Raw genomic sequence first — 16494 nt, forward strand, 5'->3', positions numbered from 1 at the left:
CTGTGACGTCATCAAAATACGGCAAGTCCGAGCTGCCAAATCTGACGTACGGAAGCATCGTGGTAGTTCACACCAGTCGTTTGTCTGGATGTATAATGTAGAATAAAGTAGGTAGTATATACTCATTTTTCATTTATAAATATGGGTCACAGTAGCTAATGTTAGTGACTGTTAATATCTAGTTAGAACACGTTTAGAAATGCTTTTTTTCATATTAAATGCTAAGCTAACCGAGCCTAGCATTCATTGTGTTCTGTTTTCTGTGCATTAATTGGAGGCTATAGCTAATTATTTGATCCACACAATCACAGTGTCTCCTCTTGAAAGACATGAGCAGCCCTGAAAACATTATTTATCTCTAATGGGAGGTTTCTAAAACATTCATAATACACTGTTTTTGCAGTGCATTTCTATTTTTGTGTATCCATTATGAATCATGTGTTAAGGTTTGACCTCTGATAATGAATGATTCTTACAAATATCTATAAAGAGAAAGCTGAATCAGAGGTTTTATAAATGTAGTTCCTTTCTGATCACATTTTCCGAAGTAGAAAGGAAAAGAAAGAAAACAGAATTGTGATATGATTGTTATTTCTAAATCCTTCCACTTGCATTCACATTAAGAGCAATGATAAATATAAGATAAGCACCACCAAAAGCTATGGAAGTTCTCGCACTGATTATCATGCACTCCAGAGGACCAATTTGTCATATATTTGGGTATTTATTTAAGCCATGTGAGGTATATTTTTCTCATATTACATGTTTTGTTTGCTTTGAAGACTGGCACGTGGAGATAAAGCTGATCCAAAGGCAGCAGGGATGGCTCTGGAGCAGCTCAGCGATGTGGTCCAGAGATGTGTGAGTCCTTCAGGAGACTGGAGACGGTTCACTAAATGACCTCCACCTCTCTCCTTCATTCATCTGATCCTTTATCTTCACAAACATTAATTCACACAACTACCGTTCATTAAATTCAAGATGACGAATCATTTCATTGTCTCACTTGTAGTAAGTTTGACTAGATCAGGGGTGTCAAACTCATTTTGTTCAGGGGCCACATTCAGCCTAATACGATATAAAGTGGGCCAGACCAGTAAAATAAAATAAATAATAGGATAAGAACTTTTGAGTGAAAAAAGTAAATTCCGTATTGAAAATATTTACATCTACGAATTGTACTTGAACATAACATGAACAAATATGAACAACCTGAAAATTTGTTAGTAAAATAAATGTAATGTTAACAATATTACGCCTTTGTTTATCATTTATACATGTGAATCGCAGCTTAGAGATCACAGTGGATCTACAAATACACAAAACATTAAATAACAGGAAGAATATTATTACAGTTCCACATACTTCTCTTAAGACGTTTCAAATATTCACATTTTTGTAAAAGGCTAGTCTTTAAATGTAAACATTTTCGTGTAATTTTACTTTTTTTACACTAAAACAAAGAGACAAATTTACAGTTTTCATTATTTATAGGTTATTGTGATGGTATTTTACTAGTCTGATCCACTTTGACCAAAATGACCTAAAATGATTTTAACATCATTGATTGTTAATATCTTCAGTGTAATTTTTGCATTTCACAAATTCATCCCAGGGGCCGGATTGAACCCAATGGTGGGCCACATTTGGCCCCCGGGCCGCATGTTTGACACCTGTGGACTAGAGCTTCAACTACTGCTGTATCCATTAAACATTAAATAATTCCACATATGTGAAAGGCAGAGTACTACAAGGAAAGGAACATTAAAAAGGAAAACAAACAGTAAAAAAGACAAGTAAAATCTATAATAGGCATGCCACAATTGGGACATCGTGAATCATCAGTAAATAGGTAAAAATGGTTAGTTTTAATATCATTTCTATTTCTGTTTCATCTGCTACCATGTTTTTAATGAAATAGTGTTAAAATAGCAAATCTGCATGTTGTCTAATAACAATTTTTCATTTGTTCACACAGCAAGCGCTCCCTGAAAACAAATATACCTCAGAAGACCATGACATCTTCACTATCGCTGGACGGACCTGCATCGAGGAGGGAAACAGTTTGCAGGTGCTCAGTATAGTCCTGGATGAGAAGAATCAGGTAAGACACATCCCAAAGCTCTCCATTGTTTCAGCCTATTCTTTTTTCTCTGCTCAGTCTTCATTTTAAACATTTTTTTCTTCAGGACATAGTGAGATGTATGGGCTGGAACCTGCTGCCTCCCCTCATTCAGACTCTACTGAAGAAAGAAGACAAGGTCCTCCCACACTGTCTGGCCATTTTTAATCACCTACTAGAGGTCAGCTCATCTGCTTAACAGCCTGATTATTATTGTGAATAACTGCATAGAAATGTCTGACAACATTTTATACTAGATCAATTCAGTGGTATGTTACAGATTACTAGTGGCCGTCACAAACTTGTTGCATTTTCATTCGTTTCTGGGCAAGAAAGGTGGAAAATCCTGAAAAAAACCAAACAAACATCTATCATTCATTGTGAACCTCACAACAACACAACAGTGATTACTCATTTTACTAAAAATTGCACTAACGTTACAGCCTTTTTCTGATCATATATAGGCAAAATATTATTGAATTTTGAGTAGTGGAAAGTATTGATTACCATTTGTGTTGAGGTCCGTTTATCAGAGTGAGTCTCACCAGATTAATATCGTTTAGAGGAATGATTCTCAAGCGAGAGGTTGTGAATAGGAGAACAACAGTGCACCAAATTTGAGCTCATATCGCTAAATTAATGAACATTGTCTGGACGTAGAGACTGCTCATATTAATAATATCCATAAGCTGTTTTACTCTTTATGGTGTTACACTCTTTTTCCCAAAGCCTTTAGAGACATGCATAGAAAACTGACCAAAAAAGCATTCAAGCACAGAAAAAAAATGTTAAGAATGAATATAATCTAATACAATCCCTTGGTTACCATACTTTGTGGTGTTCAGGTGTCTAATAAAGGATTTGAATTTTCAGGTGTGTCCGCCTAAGGAGCTGCTGATTGGCCTTTTGGAGCAGCTAGAGCAGGATGACCCCGACACCATCGCTGAGAGCCTCCATCTCCTTCTGAGCCCTTTGCAGAAAGGTGATGATCACTTCTTAGTGCTCTCACATGTGTTTTATTCTTTTTATTGTATTTCTTCTCTCCTTTTCTTACTCGTTCAGTGCTGCTGTGTCTGGGCACTCGTAAGGCGTCGTCACTGGGCATGGCCCTCTCCTCTGTTCTGGACCAGGTGGCAAAACTGCCTCTACCTCAAACCAAAGAGCAGGAGGAGGATGATGTCTTTTCACTTTGTCGCTGTTGCACTGATTTAACAACCTTCATCCGGCCTTTTGTCCAAGAGGTCAGACAAAATACTTTGAAGAGTAAAACACTGAGTGAAAGCTCAGACAAAATGTTGGGCGAGCTGGAGAAAGCGTTACCGAGGAAAGAGGATGAGCTGCGGACGGAACTCCTAAAGTTGTGAGTAATTTTATCTATTATCTCCTATGACTCCCATTGATTCCACTTATTTTGTGTCCTTGTGTATCGAAAATGTGTTTTTGTTGACACCTTTCTTTTGTGCAGCTCTATGAGGACTTTAAGTCACCCTCTCCTGGAGGTTCATCTCAAGGATCCTGACACTTTGGCTGAGTCTCCACTCAGAAATTTTGCCACAGAGATTATGGTATGCCAACAGTAAACGTCACCTGACCATTAAAAGGATACATATTCAGAAAGGAGCTTCTGCGGCCAAATAGATTTCTGTTTGTTTTTGTTTTTATTTAATAATTATGAGATTGACAGAGGTTACAATAGAGATACACCAATTGATCAAATACACGTACACTGTTTCTGCAATACGCGCACACACACACACACACACACACACACACACACACATACACTAATACACTAATGTATTCATTGGTGTGGCACATGTCAGCACTGGTTATCATTTGGAAAAGTAAAAAATACTGCATTGTATTTCTTAAAAGGTTTGTCCTGTAACCTAACAAAAGTTTTTTGGAGTTGTGTAAATAAAAATGAAAGAAATAAAAAAATAAAAACAGCTTTAAAGGGAAATAAACATTGGATGTTGAAATATAACTAACTAGTATTTTCATTGTTAATTAATTAATCTATCGGTTATTTAATTTATTAATTGATTGTTTAGTAAGTTTAGTTTATTACTTGTTCATCCCAAAGATATTCAGCTCAAATTTAAGAAGCTGGAAACAGAATTTTTTGTTGTTGTTGTTAAAGATATTACTCGAGCCAAGTAATCATCACAACAATTGGTGACTAATTTAAAGTTTGACAGTCAAATAATTGCTTCAGCTCTTATTTAATATAATTATTTGACATTAGCTGTGCTGGTTTATAGATCTGTGCACCTGTTTCCTTTGGTAAAGTGAAACACAATAGTTAAAGTGGGACACACCTGCACAATTTTGGGGAAAGTTATTAAATAGTCACTATTTTATTGTGAATATGCAATTGTCCATTTTAGATGTTAAAAAAAAAAGAAAAGAACAGAACAGAATCTGTTCAGTAGCGTTTGCTTCATTTTGTTAGTTGTCATGTTAATCTTACATCTGTTTGTGTTGTGCAGAACAGCCTCTCTGCGATCGGAGAGTCGCTCCCGAGTCTCGTGTATCAACCTCTGTTGAGGAGAAAAGAAGTTCCTGGTTTTCTGGAGGAGGAGGTGTGTTATCCTAAGGAGTCTTTGGCAAGCCTCGCTCACCTTGTGTTCGTCCATCACCTCGCTACAGACAACTTCCCGTCAGTCTATAGGTGAGATAAAAAAACACTTATAAATGCTGAATATCAGGACATTTACATACATGATCTCAACCTAAGTTAGGTTTGAAATGGGTTGTTTGATATTCCTAACTCCTGTCTACATTTATTACAGTCCTGTGTTCTGTCTTCGGTCTAATATGGAGCACGTCTGCCTCCTTTTGTCCAGGTAAATACATTACAGCAGCATTTAATGTGTGATTTTAGGTTTCTTAAAGCCTACGAGACACAGTCTTCAAAAGTATATTCATTTAATTATATTATATCATTAGTTCATCCATTACAAAAAACTGGCTCATACATTTTTTCGGGGTCACCACATAAATTTGCTTTTCAATCCCCTTAAAAAATGTTAAACAAGATGCACAGTTTTATAATGAACATTCTTATTGATCTGATAATTATACTTTGCATTTAGGATGAATATCTAGTGCACATGCTCTTTCTTTTACTGATGACGGTAAAACATGAGAGCCTATTGTATAGTTTTCTTTAGAAATGGCTGTAAAAAGTCTGGTTCATCTACAAACATTCTTTTCTCATGATTTATAACTGAAACCTGTTGTAAAATCATTTGAGTAACACTGATTTACATTTCTCCACTCTGCTTTTAATTGTTGTTATGTCACAATTTTTTACGTAGTTGAGCTCACATTTCAACTGTTTACTTTTAGAGTTTAAAAAGGAGTTTTTATATATTTTTTGCATGTAAATGTCAGTTTGACCATGAGTCAAAACCAATACTGATGTTATTTTCTATTTGTTTCTGTTATTGTTCGTCCATACTTCTGACCCTTCTTTGCCAGGGAAATATTTATTTTATGTAAAAATAGATGTACTATGTTCAATATCTGTGACTGGGTGCAAATTTAATCATACTAATTTACGAAAAAACCTGTAATACATCACAGCAGATAAATATTAGCCACTGCCATGATTGAATCACATCTGTTTCATCAAATATGTTCCAGTGCGTCTCTATTATACATACTTATACTACATACGCTATTTAGTATTACTGATCTGTATTTAGGGTTAGGGTTAGGCTGATCGGTCTCGTGTTTTTCACCCAATTTACCACAAACTCTTTTTGTTTCCTTTGTTAGAACTGACGAGTCGAGGATTCAGAAAGGACTGGTGAGTAAAACTGAAACACCTGTTTATGTTTTGTTTTTGTCCAGTTGTGGGACATTTTTGAGATTTCGTATTGATTCCCAAATTTTGTGGAGGAACTGTTTATGACGTGTGGTTGGACGTATACATGTCTGATGCGTTCCTCTTCAGGAGCTGTATGAGAAGAGTCTGGTTCGGGTGGAGGACGGCAGCCTCTCTGCAGACCTGCTGGAGATCAGAACCTTCCTGACAGTCCCTCAGGTGAACTCAGATATCCTCTTATTGTTGCTAAACTCAGCTTTCACGCAGAGTAAGAGTTGGAATCACTTTTATGCACTTAAATCCCCACTGACATGTTACTTTCACTGTTTGTTTTCAGAACTTAGTGAAGGTCATGACGATATGTCCAAGGCACGATTTGGTAAGTTATATGCTCATAGAGACAGAGTCATTCCACGTCAAATTCCACAATTTCAGACACCTCATCCCTCTATAGATAATTGGGTTGATGTATAAACATGACCTAATGGATCATAAATAACAGGAACAAACTCTTGACTGCTATATGTATTTTTTTCTAGCTTTGTAGGAGGAATACTGCATAAAATAGAGAGAAAATAAACCACTTCACAAAATATAACAGTTATTAATGTCATATCAAAGAGCAAAGGGTGTCTGAAGTTTAACCACAGGGGGTGAGGGGCTGTAACCTCAAAATTTTAGAGACAAAAATCCTTTATTTATAAAGATGAAGTACTTGCACTGCTTTGTTTACGATGTGGAACAGCACACTTTCTTTCTTCTAAGTGGGTGTGAGGGTTGGTGAACATCATGTGAATGGAAGAAAGTATCAACATTTCCTGAAAATTTCATGAAAATCCATCCATAACTTTTTGAGTTATCTTGCTAACAGACAAACAAACATACAGACAAACCCCGATGAAAACATAACCTCCTTGGCGGAGGTAATAATACAACACCGATACTATGTTTTTTTTACAGCCAACTAGCATTGTCTTATTTTAATTATCATTCCCCGTACTTTTTTCCTATTCATTTTACCTCCTCCAGATGAGATTTGGGTTGCAAGAGTCCATAGTTGAGACATTGAGAAAATTTTTTTAGTGCTGGAATGTTTACATGATATGTGGCTCGTGAAATGTGTGAATCTGAATTTTACTTGCCTAAATTTGGGGAGAAAGAATGACTCAAAATCATTATCCCACTGGAATGAATGGGATGGAATTGCCTTCTGATCTTCTAAAGGGGCGGGGCTGCAGACAAACCATGTGACACTGAAACAGGAAGTGAAGTTGAACTATGTCTTTGTTAGAGACACAGATTTTATATTTGGGATTTCTCTGTAACTGTAGCAAAGGAACACCTATGATTGTTTTTGTATTTTTTTTTTCAGGGGTATCTTAGAGGCCCTCTAGGTGATTTGAACACAAATTCATCTAAATACAGTTTGTTTTTTTATTGTCTTTAGGGTCTTTTTTGCAACACAAAAACAAACTAACAAGTAGACACAACAGGGAAAGTAGCAAGAACAATACGATCCAGTTTGTTCAGTAAATGGTCCCCAGAGCTTGAGGAACTCAGACTCAGCTTTAGACAGAATATACGTTTAGATTCTTCAGCTTATAGACAAAAAAACATGTCCCTTAGCCCTTTTTTAAGTCTAGCTGGGCGAACCGATTTATCATTCATGCTGATAACCCTTGTTGCCATGATGATATGAAACATGAGGTGTCGTTGTGAAGCTTAGTTAAAAGTCAGAGAGCAGAACAGTATCACAGAGAGGCAGTCAGGGATTAGCCGTCTGCTGTGTGTGTCGCTGCACTAATGAAAAATATCATCGCAGAAACTCCTGAGCTCAGGGCACGACCAGAAAAGATGATCCTGTCACTAGATTAACATTCTCCACAGGTCACAGAGACAGAGGCTGCAGCCGATGTACGACTTTAAACTGACTGAATTGGAGTCAAGGATTAATAGAACAAGTGTCAGAATGATGATTGTCGTAATTGACAGATATGGATAAGTAGGGGGAAAAAAAGAGTATGGAAAAATATTCTCTGTTTATATATTCTTAGTGGTATTTTTATCAGGCAGCCATCACAGCCAAAAAGTTTACTACTGAGTGAGAAAGTGTCGTCCACATCGAGCTCAGTGTCGTCAAAAGCAAAGCAAGAAATAAGCGTCCAACTGAACACACGCTCGTACACATGAGTAGAACGTCATCCAACTTCCTGTGTAGGAGTGTGAAGTGAACAGCCACAGTGGGTAAATGTTTTCCAAGAGCTGGTGCCACAATCTGAATCTCATAAAGTCTGCTGGGTTTTGGATTTCAAGTGGGAAAGGAAAGCTCGTTCTGAAAAAAAAAAAAAAAAGACGTCTTATCATTGCATGTTTTTGACTCAGTCCAACAATGATCAAAACAAATAATAAAGATAAGATAAAAGTTAGCAGTTGGATATTTTTTAGGTATTTATTGCTATTTATTTACTAGCAACCATCTGATTAGTTGTACTCAAATATCAACTGTGAAGTAAAACTACCCCAAGAATTTAGTCTGGAAATAATTTAATTCTAAAATAAAAAAATCTAATCTAAATTGTAATCCTTCTTAAATCTCTGCACTAGTATCCATGTGACTTCAAAAAAGACGTCTTATCATTGTGTATTTTTGACTCAATCCAACAATGATCAAAACAAATAATAAAGTAAGATAAAGGTTAACAGTTGGATATTTTTTAGCTATTTATTGCTATTTATTTACTAGCAACCACCTGATTAGTTGGACTCAAACATCAACTGTGTAGTAAAAAACGTACCCCAATAATTTAGTCTGGAAATAACTGAATTCTAAAAAATCTTATCTAAATCGTAATCCTTCTTAAATCTCTGCACTAGTATCCATTCAACTTCAAAGTGGAGAGAATCAATGCCAACAAAAAACAAACAAACTGTAGATTCAGTGATCGGAGTGAAGGATTTTACTCATAAGGTCATGGAAGTTGACGCAATTCCCAACTGGGAAATAACCAGGAGTAGAAAGTAAAATGGATGCCAGTGGTGCTAAATGGTTGTAAATGTAGAGATTAAGGTACATACCTTCTTTCTGCAGCTCTCTCCACTCTGTCCAAATGAAGACTAAGTATAAAGATAGATGATATGTTATGGTTTCATACCACGATGAGCAACGAGAAGAAGTCTGATCTAACTGAATCTGAACAACAGTTGGCCTTTAAAGGGGTCATATTTTGTCTTTGGTTCATTTATTTGTGTATTTGGACCCTAATAGTTCAAAAAGTTTGAATTTGAACCCTCCAGGTGCTGCAAAGCTATCTTTATATTCATTTTGGCAAAAATCAAGAGGATTTCTACAACCCAATTGAATTCCTGCTTAATTTGTTACATTTTATAACTAGATACGTCACGACATTTGCACATATAAGGTCAAGACTTCTGACAAACATTTCTCAGAGTACGACATAATTGTTTGTCAGTAGCAGAAGTTGTAGTAAAAACTGAAAATATGTCCAAACTTCAAGCCGATTACCTAAAATGTTCAGTTGTTGGTTGTATTAACAAACACAAGTGGCTGAACGGGACAAAAAGCTTGGTCAACAACCTGGAGGGGGTGGGGCATGAAGTGGCTCATTTGCATTTAAAGGACCAGTGCTCAAAACGACCTTTCTGGTGTCATTACTCAGAAATACGGTTGAAGATGGACCTGTGGAATTGAATTAATGAAGAATTCAGACCCAAACAGAGCATTTACAGTTTATGTAGACCACAGGGAAATGTTTGAAAATGCATAATTCCATTTAAAAAAGTAAAATATCACTCCTTTAAATCTGCCAGTTACATAAACCAATCAGCCATAACATTCAGATCACTGACAGAAGTGGAAATTATATTATATTATATTATATTATATTAGATTAGATTAGATTAGATTAGATTAGATTAGATTAGATTAGATTAGATTAAATTAGATTAGATTGAACCTTATTGATCCATTGGGCAGAGCCCTCTTTAAATTGAGATTCCAGTAGCAGGACAACGTTGAATGTACACATAATATTACAAGAAAATAGTGATACAATAACTATAGTAACAGTAGTGGAAAAAACAGGCAATTGCACATTAGAAAATACTGGTAGAAACAACAGATAAAGTAGTTATAACAATAAAAAATACTAAATAACTAATTATGTTGTAATTTAATATGCACAATATGTGTATATGTATGTGTGTGTGTGTGTGTGTGTGTGTGTGTGTGTGTGTGTATATATATATATAGTTTAATAATCACAGGATAAAAGTTGTAATAAAGTGATAACAGTAAAAGTTGTAGCGATATATATAAGTAATATAAGTATGTAAGTAATAGTGATGATAATTATAGTAATAATAATAATAATAATAATGATAATAATGATAATAATAATAATAAGCAATAAGAAAAATAGATTGACGACAACAACAACAAACATTGTGTACTGGATACACTAAACAACACTGCATAACTTAAACTGCACAGTCCAGAAATATAGGGAAGTGTTTCTCATGATGGTATTTGTACTTCACTCAGGATTAATTCTAAAACTCAGAGGATCAGAAGATGCTGAATCAAGAAAACCAACAGTCTGGATTAACAAGCCAGACAACAGACGGTCGAAGCCCAGGGGTTCAGAGATAGTGACTGAATCCTCTAGTATGGTTTTAACAGACAGTGTTTTGTCTTCACAGAGGACTAAAGGTCTGAAGGTGTTCCAGCTGAGCATCGACAAGTTCGACACCGAAGCCAAGTACCACTTTTTCCAGTAAGCGTCACGTCCTCAGAAGTGTCGTTAAAGCTGTTGTAAGGCTTCGGTGAAATGACTTGACTTGGTCGTCTCATCCACAGATACATGTTGAAGACCAGTAATCACTCAGGAGTCGAAGGCTACATCATCAAAAACATCAAGAATCAGATCGACTCAGCCCTGAAGGTAAGACGCTCCCACAAACAGAAGCACAGACAGAACAGCCTGCATTCAGTCTAAATCCATGTGTGGAGGTAAAAGTGACAAAACGGGCATTGTTGTGTGGGTTACTTTTAACAGTCGGTGATACCACACACAGAAGTGGCCCATTGTATGTTTGTGTGATGAAAACATGAGATGCTCACATGGGAATAAATCAAACATAGAGACGCATTCAGGAAAAACAGAGGCAGCAATAAACACTGAGTCCAGTAAAACAAACATTCATGATCACAAAAGTATTTTCATATTTTAAGCATCTTTCAAGTACAGATGCTGTTACTGTTTGTACGTCGTCTTACTTTACTTGTGTATGTATGTTTCTGACATTTTTTTTAACTTAGTTTTTATTAGATTTTATATTAAAATGACATGAAGCTCTGTTAGTTTTTTGTACAAACAACTGGTTAAAATGTCCTTCAGTTTTTGTTTTTTTTGATTACCTCCACCAAAGACGTTATGTTTTGTCTGTTGGTTTGTCTGTTTGTCTGTCTGTCTGTCTGTGTGCAAGATAACTCAAAAAGTTATGGACGGATTTGGATGAAAATTTCAGGAAATGTTGATACTGGCACAAAGAACAAATGGTTAAATTTTGGTGGTGATTGGGGGTGGGGGTGGGAGGGGCACAGGGGCCCACTGATCTGCCTTGGTGGAGGTCTGCGCTCTCCGAGTGCTTTTCTAGAAAAGACAGTCCAGACCTCCACCAAGGCAGATCAGTGCCCCCCCCCCCAATCACCACCAAAATTGAATCATTTGTCCTTGTGCCAGTATCAACATTTCCTGAAATTTTCATCCAAATCCGGGGCACTGATCCGCCTTGGTGGAGGTCTGCGCTCTCCGAGTGCTTCTAGTATTTTATATACATCACTTAGCCTGTACTTTTATACTTTACTACAGTAAAGAAGTAAATCAGTACTTCTACTTTTACCAGTGTTCTGTTATACAATTGACTATACAAGATCAAGCATTTTAAGGTTAACATACAAGATACAGTCATGATTAATTCATTTTCTTCTTCTTATTATTATTATTGTTAATAGAGGTTGACCGATACAGGTTTTTCTAAGGCCGATGCTGATTTTTAAAAATTTGGTCAACCAATGGCCGATATCTACAGCTGATTTTTGAGGCTGATATTTAAGTCAGATTTTTTTTAAAGCACATTGACTGTAAAATACAATTGAAACACTTGTAATTAATATTTTTACACAGCAATATAATTAAATTATTAATACACATACACATAGTTTTGTTTTTTTTTCAAACTTTCTTAATCAAAATCTGGTTATATATTCAAACAATTTCATAGAAAAAGACTTATTTTTTCCAGAATGAGCAACAATATCAAACTTAAGTGAACTATATTAGTAAAGAACATCATAAAATAAAATAAAATTAAATTAAAATTAAAATTTAGTCAGAGGTCTAATCAGGAATCAATACATTCAAATTTTCATAAACAATTGAGGCTTGTTTGGTTTTCACATGTCTCAGTGTCTTTTTGAATTTGTTATTTCATTCTATACACATACACATAGTACTCTTTTAACATTTATTGAACTTCAAGTGCTGCCCACACAGGTGCCTGATCAAATATCTTAAAACATTTTTACGACTGATCAAATATCGAATTTAAAAAAATATTGAAAAAAAAAATCAATATATTGGTCTACCTCTAATTATTATTATTGCCATCCAAATACACAAATACATGACCTAGCATTAGCATTAGCTTGAGTGATTTTAGCAGTGGAGTTTATGAAAAAGTAATTAACAACAGGTAGAGGGAGTAAATGTTGAACACAGTAAAGGCTCTGAGTCACAGTCTTGTACTTTCCAAAGTGAAGGCGTATTTGTTTTTTCTTCAGCCTGGTCACGATAACTGCTGGTTCGAGGGGGTTCGTCTGCCTCCTCTGCTGCGTCTGGTTCTCAGACTCCCAGATGGTCCAGAGACCGACCTGCTGCAGTACCTGGACAGGTGAACACACACACACACACACACACACACACACACACCACTACTTCACCCACACAGACTGACTGTTACTGAGGGTCACACTGTTAAGCCTCTCCCAGCATGTATTGTGTGATCGCAGAGCTGACAAAAAAAGAGACTGGATTAGGGAGAAGTGTGTCAGACCGACTGTAAATAAAGACGGTTATGTTTGTATTAAATGTCATGTATAAGATCAGGATCAAATCATTATTAGAGCAGATATATAATTGCATTTATTGTTTTTATGCGGTAAAATACAGTAGTGGGCAAAGGTTCTGGTAGAGAGCATTGTACTGCTTTTTTTTTTTTTTTTTACTGCATTTTTTCCCAGATATTCTGAATGCGTTGAAGAATTAGAACCATTTTGTACATTTCAGTGACTCTTCTGCAAAGGCTCAATATGTGTCACTGCCAAAACATTTGGCCATGAATGTAATTTAATTTCAAAATGTTCTGCAGTACTTCTACTAAATTAGTTCTGGTTCTTCAACTGTTTCTCTCAGGATTCTTCAGTGTTTTTATGAACCAGCCCAAGTTTTCACTTATTTTTTTCAGTCTTTGTAAACATTAAGTGTTTTTAGTTTGTTTATTAGTTCTCGTGCTCAGGGGAAACCACTCTGCTTATTGTTTCTTGTGCTACTTTGTTTTTTTTTTTGTTTTTTTTATCTTTTTCTTTAACTCTAGATACTAAGCACAGTGTTTATTCTGCAGATGTTCCACTTGTCTCACCTCTTGTACGTTGTTGTTGTCTTCTAAGTTTATCCTGTTTTTGTTTTGTGCAAAATTTGACACAGGTTTTCATTTTTACTATGTGTATCACCTTCAAATATATTACCAATCATCTTGATTACTAATAAGGTGTAAATATATCAACCCTGAAAAAAACACAGTGGTCCACCTCTAATATCATCACCTTCCTAAAATAATGAACTAATTAAAAAGTCATTTTGACAAAATGACTGGTCAAAATCATCAACTACTCAATTTATAGTTAAGGTTTTTGTTTCCTGAAAAAAAATGTGAAAATGACTTAGGCATTTATTTTAGGAAGGTGATGATATGAGCATATATGTGCTTACACAACTGCATCACAAAATGAACACATTATCATTTAATCCACTAAAACTAACTGTAACAGAGTAAATGTTGAACTACAGTGACTGTAGTATTTGATGTGAAAATAAAAATGAATGTATTTATTTTCCCATTTACAAAATAATAAAACCATGTTGATATAATCAGTTAAAAGTGGATAAACCAAATAAAACATAAGGCAGATGGATTTGGTGGAGTGTTAATAATCCTTTATCTGTGTTTTCTGACAGAGTGATGGAGTCTCTGAACCTGCTGCGGTACCTCGTCATCAGAGACAAAGTGACTGAAAACCAGGTGAGAATGGAATCCAGCACAGACCTGATCACGTCTCAGACTAAAGACAAATGAACTCTATCGCTATCGTCCTCAAGGTGGAAGAAAGAATAGTTTCTGATCCACATCCTCATCGTAAGAGGCCTGTTCTTCTGTTGTTGTTGTTTCAGACGGGCGTCTGGACGGAGCTGTACAAGATAGAAGACTCGTTCATGAAGCCTCTGCGTGTCGGGCTGAACATGTCCAGAGCCCACTACGAGAAGGAGCTCCACAGCACCATGGACAGCAAGAAGAGCAAGGGCAAAGGTCAGCACCACTCATGTTTTTATTTCAGTAGTTTTTTCCATTTCAGTTTAGTTGTAGTTTATCAACACATTAGTATTAGTGTTATTTTTAATTGGAGTAAATGACCAGTTTTAATTAAGTGTTTCATGCAGAATATAATGAATACATGAAAAATAAATAGAACCTGACAAGGGTGTGGAAAAAATTTATAAAATATGATTAAAAATTGTTTATTAATATATAAGTATAGCTCCATTCTGATCTAAAGCAGTGACAATATGTTGAGTTATTTCAGTATTTGTTTTCTGAAAATGCCTGAATCACAACATTCTTTTTTGCTGAACAAAGTCCAAATGCATTTCTTGTTTGTATGATGTAATATATCATGTTGAGGACCAGCAACCTATTTTTGTTCTCTGTAGGGGACAAGAGTTTCACAGCTTTACTTAAAAAAATGCTGTCCACTTCAAAGGACATTCAATAAAAAAAAACAAAAACTGAAAGCTGAAAAAATGGTTCATCATGCCATTTCCAATCAAGACAACTATTTGATGTGAAAAGGCCAAAACTTTTATTTTCCTTGGTCTTTTAACATGTTTGTCCAGCTGTATATGACATACTTTGTTATTTCAACTATTTATAAATGACATGTCTTGAATTCATGTACAGAAAAGTGTCAAAGCATTTGTATTTTCTGTCTAACCCTATTCTGAGTCCATCCGCTGCATCAGTTTAGTTTCATATATTTAACACCAACATTGATGTGCTTCTTCTTGGTTTAGCCGTATCTTTTAGTTAAAAGCTCAAAAACACGTACCTTTTCAAAGTCATTTATTCATCTTCACCGTGAACCGTTAACACTGAGGAGAAAATGAACCCAAACTGATTTTACCTGCAACACTATTTCATTTGTAGTTTGTTTTCTACTGTAGTTTTAGGCAAATGTTATGTCGATGGCCAGAATACAAAACCTCCTATCTGAAAAAATCACTTTTTTCAGGAAACAAAAAAACATTTAGTTTTATTATAGTATGGTCTTTGTTAAAGATATCCAAGCATATTCTACTGTTCTCAGACTCTCTTTCTATATTATGTGTTAACAATATCATCCTTGTTCTCACCATTTAATGTGAAACTCAAAATCTAAAAATCTGCAGATAGGAGGTTTTGTTTTTTGGCCATCGATGTGTTTGTCTTAGTTTTCATTACCAAAGTGAATCAGCAAAAGCAGGAACCATGAAAACTTTTCACGTTTTCAGATCTTGACCAGTTGAACCCACTGTTTGTGTTCATGTATTTCCTGCTGTGATGATGGGGTTTATTCCAGAGTCAGCGTTGTCAGTGACTGTAGGTGACGAGAAGCTGCCAAACATGACGTCAGAGTCCCATATCGAGGTCAGTGACTGTTCCACTGCTTCATATTCACAGTGCAGATGATTGTGTTTGTGCATCACTAATGATCTGAGTTCTAATGTACCCGACAGGCGCTGCACTCTGCCCTGCACACCTTCGACATGATCGAGAGCGTACTGGCACGAATAGAAGAACTGGTCGAGGTAAAAGAGAGCGTTTAGAGAGAACGTCCAGACGTGTTCATCAGTGTTTTCACCTACAGAACAAATATGGTCTTCACTTTCAGCAGGACTGCGAAGGATTCACAACGGAACTGTAAAAGTTTCTATTACTTCTGAAATTAAACTTTTTTTTTTTACATTGATGCCACTGTTGACTTTATAAATGACTAGTATTAAGTGAAATATTTCGATTTCAAGGGCTAATTTTAGACAAAATGTTATGGATGTTCCATCTGTAATAACCCCACGTTTTTAAGACTAAATGTTTCTTTCATTTTGCTACTGGCAAAAAAAAAAAACTGAGGGAAAATCAATCCCAG

General features: G+C 35.7%; 1 protein-coding gene across 1 annotated transcript; it reads left to right on the plus strand.

Annotated features, from left to right (window-relative positions):
* Nucleotides 1–16: 16 nt before the first annotated feature.
* glmna (glomulin, FKBP associated protein a) lies at nucleotides 17–16467 on the plus strand. Its single transcript, XM_030161426.1, has 19 exons — nucleotides 17–107; nucleotides 783–861; nucleotides 1979–2104; nucleotides 2190–2303; nucleotides 2996–3104; nucleotides 3185–3482; nucleotides 3588–3687; nucleotides 4615–4796; nucleotides 4918–4971; nucleotides 5909–5939; nucleotides 6087–6176; nucleotides 6295–6336; nucleotides 10677–10750; nucleotides 10834–10918; nucleotides 12820–12929; nucleotides 14273–14336; nucleotides 14486–14621; nucleotides 15928–15995; nucleotides 16085–16467. Exons 2-19 carry the CDS (start codon nucleotides 823–825, stop codon nucleotides 16172–16174), a joined length of 1812 nt encoding a protein of 603 aa, XP_030017286.1. The 5' UTR covers nucleotides 17–107; nucleotides 783–822; the 3' UTR covers nucleotides 16175–16467.
* The last annotated feature ends 27 nt before the right edge of the window (nucleotides 16468–16494 follow it).

Source organism: Sphaeramia orbicularis, chromosome 17 (assembly GCF_902148855.1).
Source record: "Sphaeramia orbicularis chromosome 17, fSphaOr1.1, whole genome shotgun sequence".
Classification (NCBI taxonomy): domain Eukaryota; kingdom Metazoa; phylum Chordata; class Actinopteri; order Kurtiformes; family Apogonidae; genus Sphaeramia; species Sphaeramia orbicularis.

Bases quoted from the DNA above. Each gene is read 5' to 3' on its own strand.
- glmna (XM_030161426.1), top strand. From the start codon at position 823: ATGGCTCTGGAGCAGCTCAGCGATGTGGTCCAGAGATGT. The intron at 2,105-2,189 runs GTAAGACACATC...TTTTTTCTTCAG, and splicing joins TCCTGGATGAGAAGAATCAG to GACATAGTGAGATGTATGGG. The intron at 3,688-4,614 runs GTATGCCAACAG...TGTGTTGTGCAG, and splicing joins ATTTTGCCACAGAGATTATG to AACAGCCTCTCTGCGATCGG.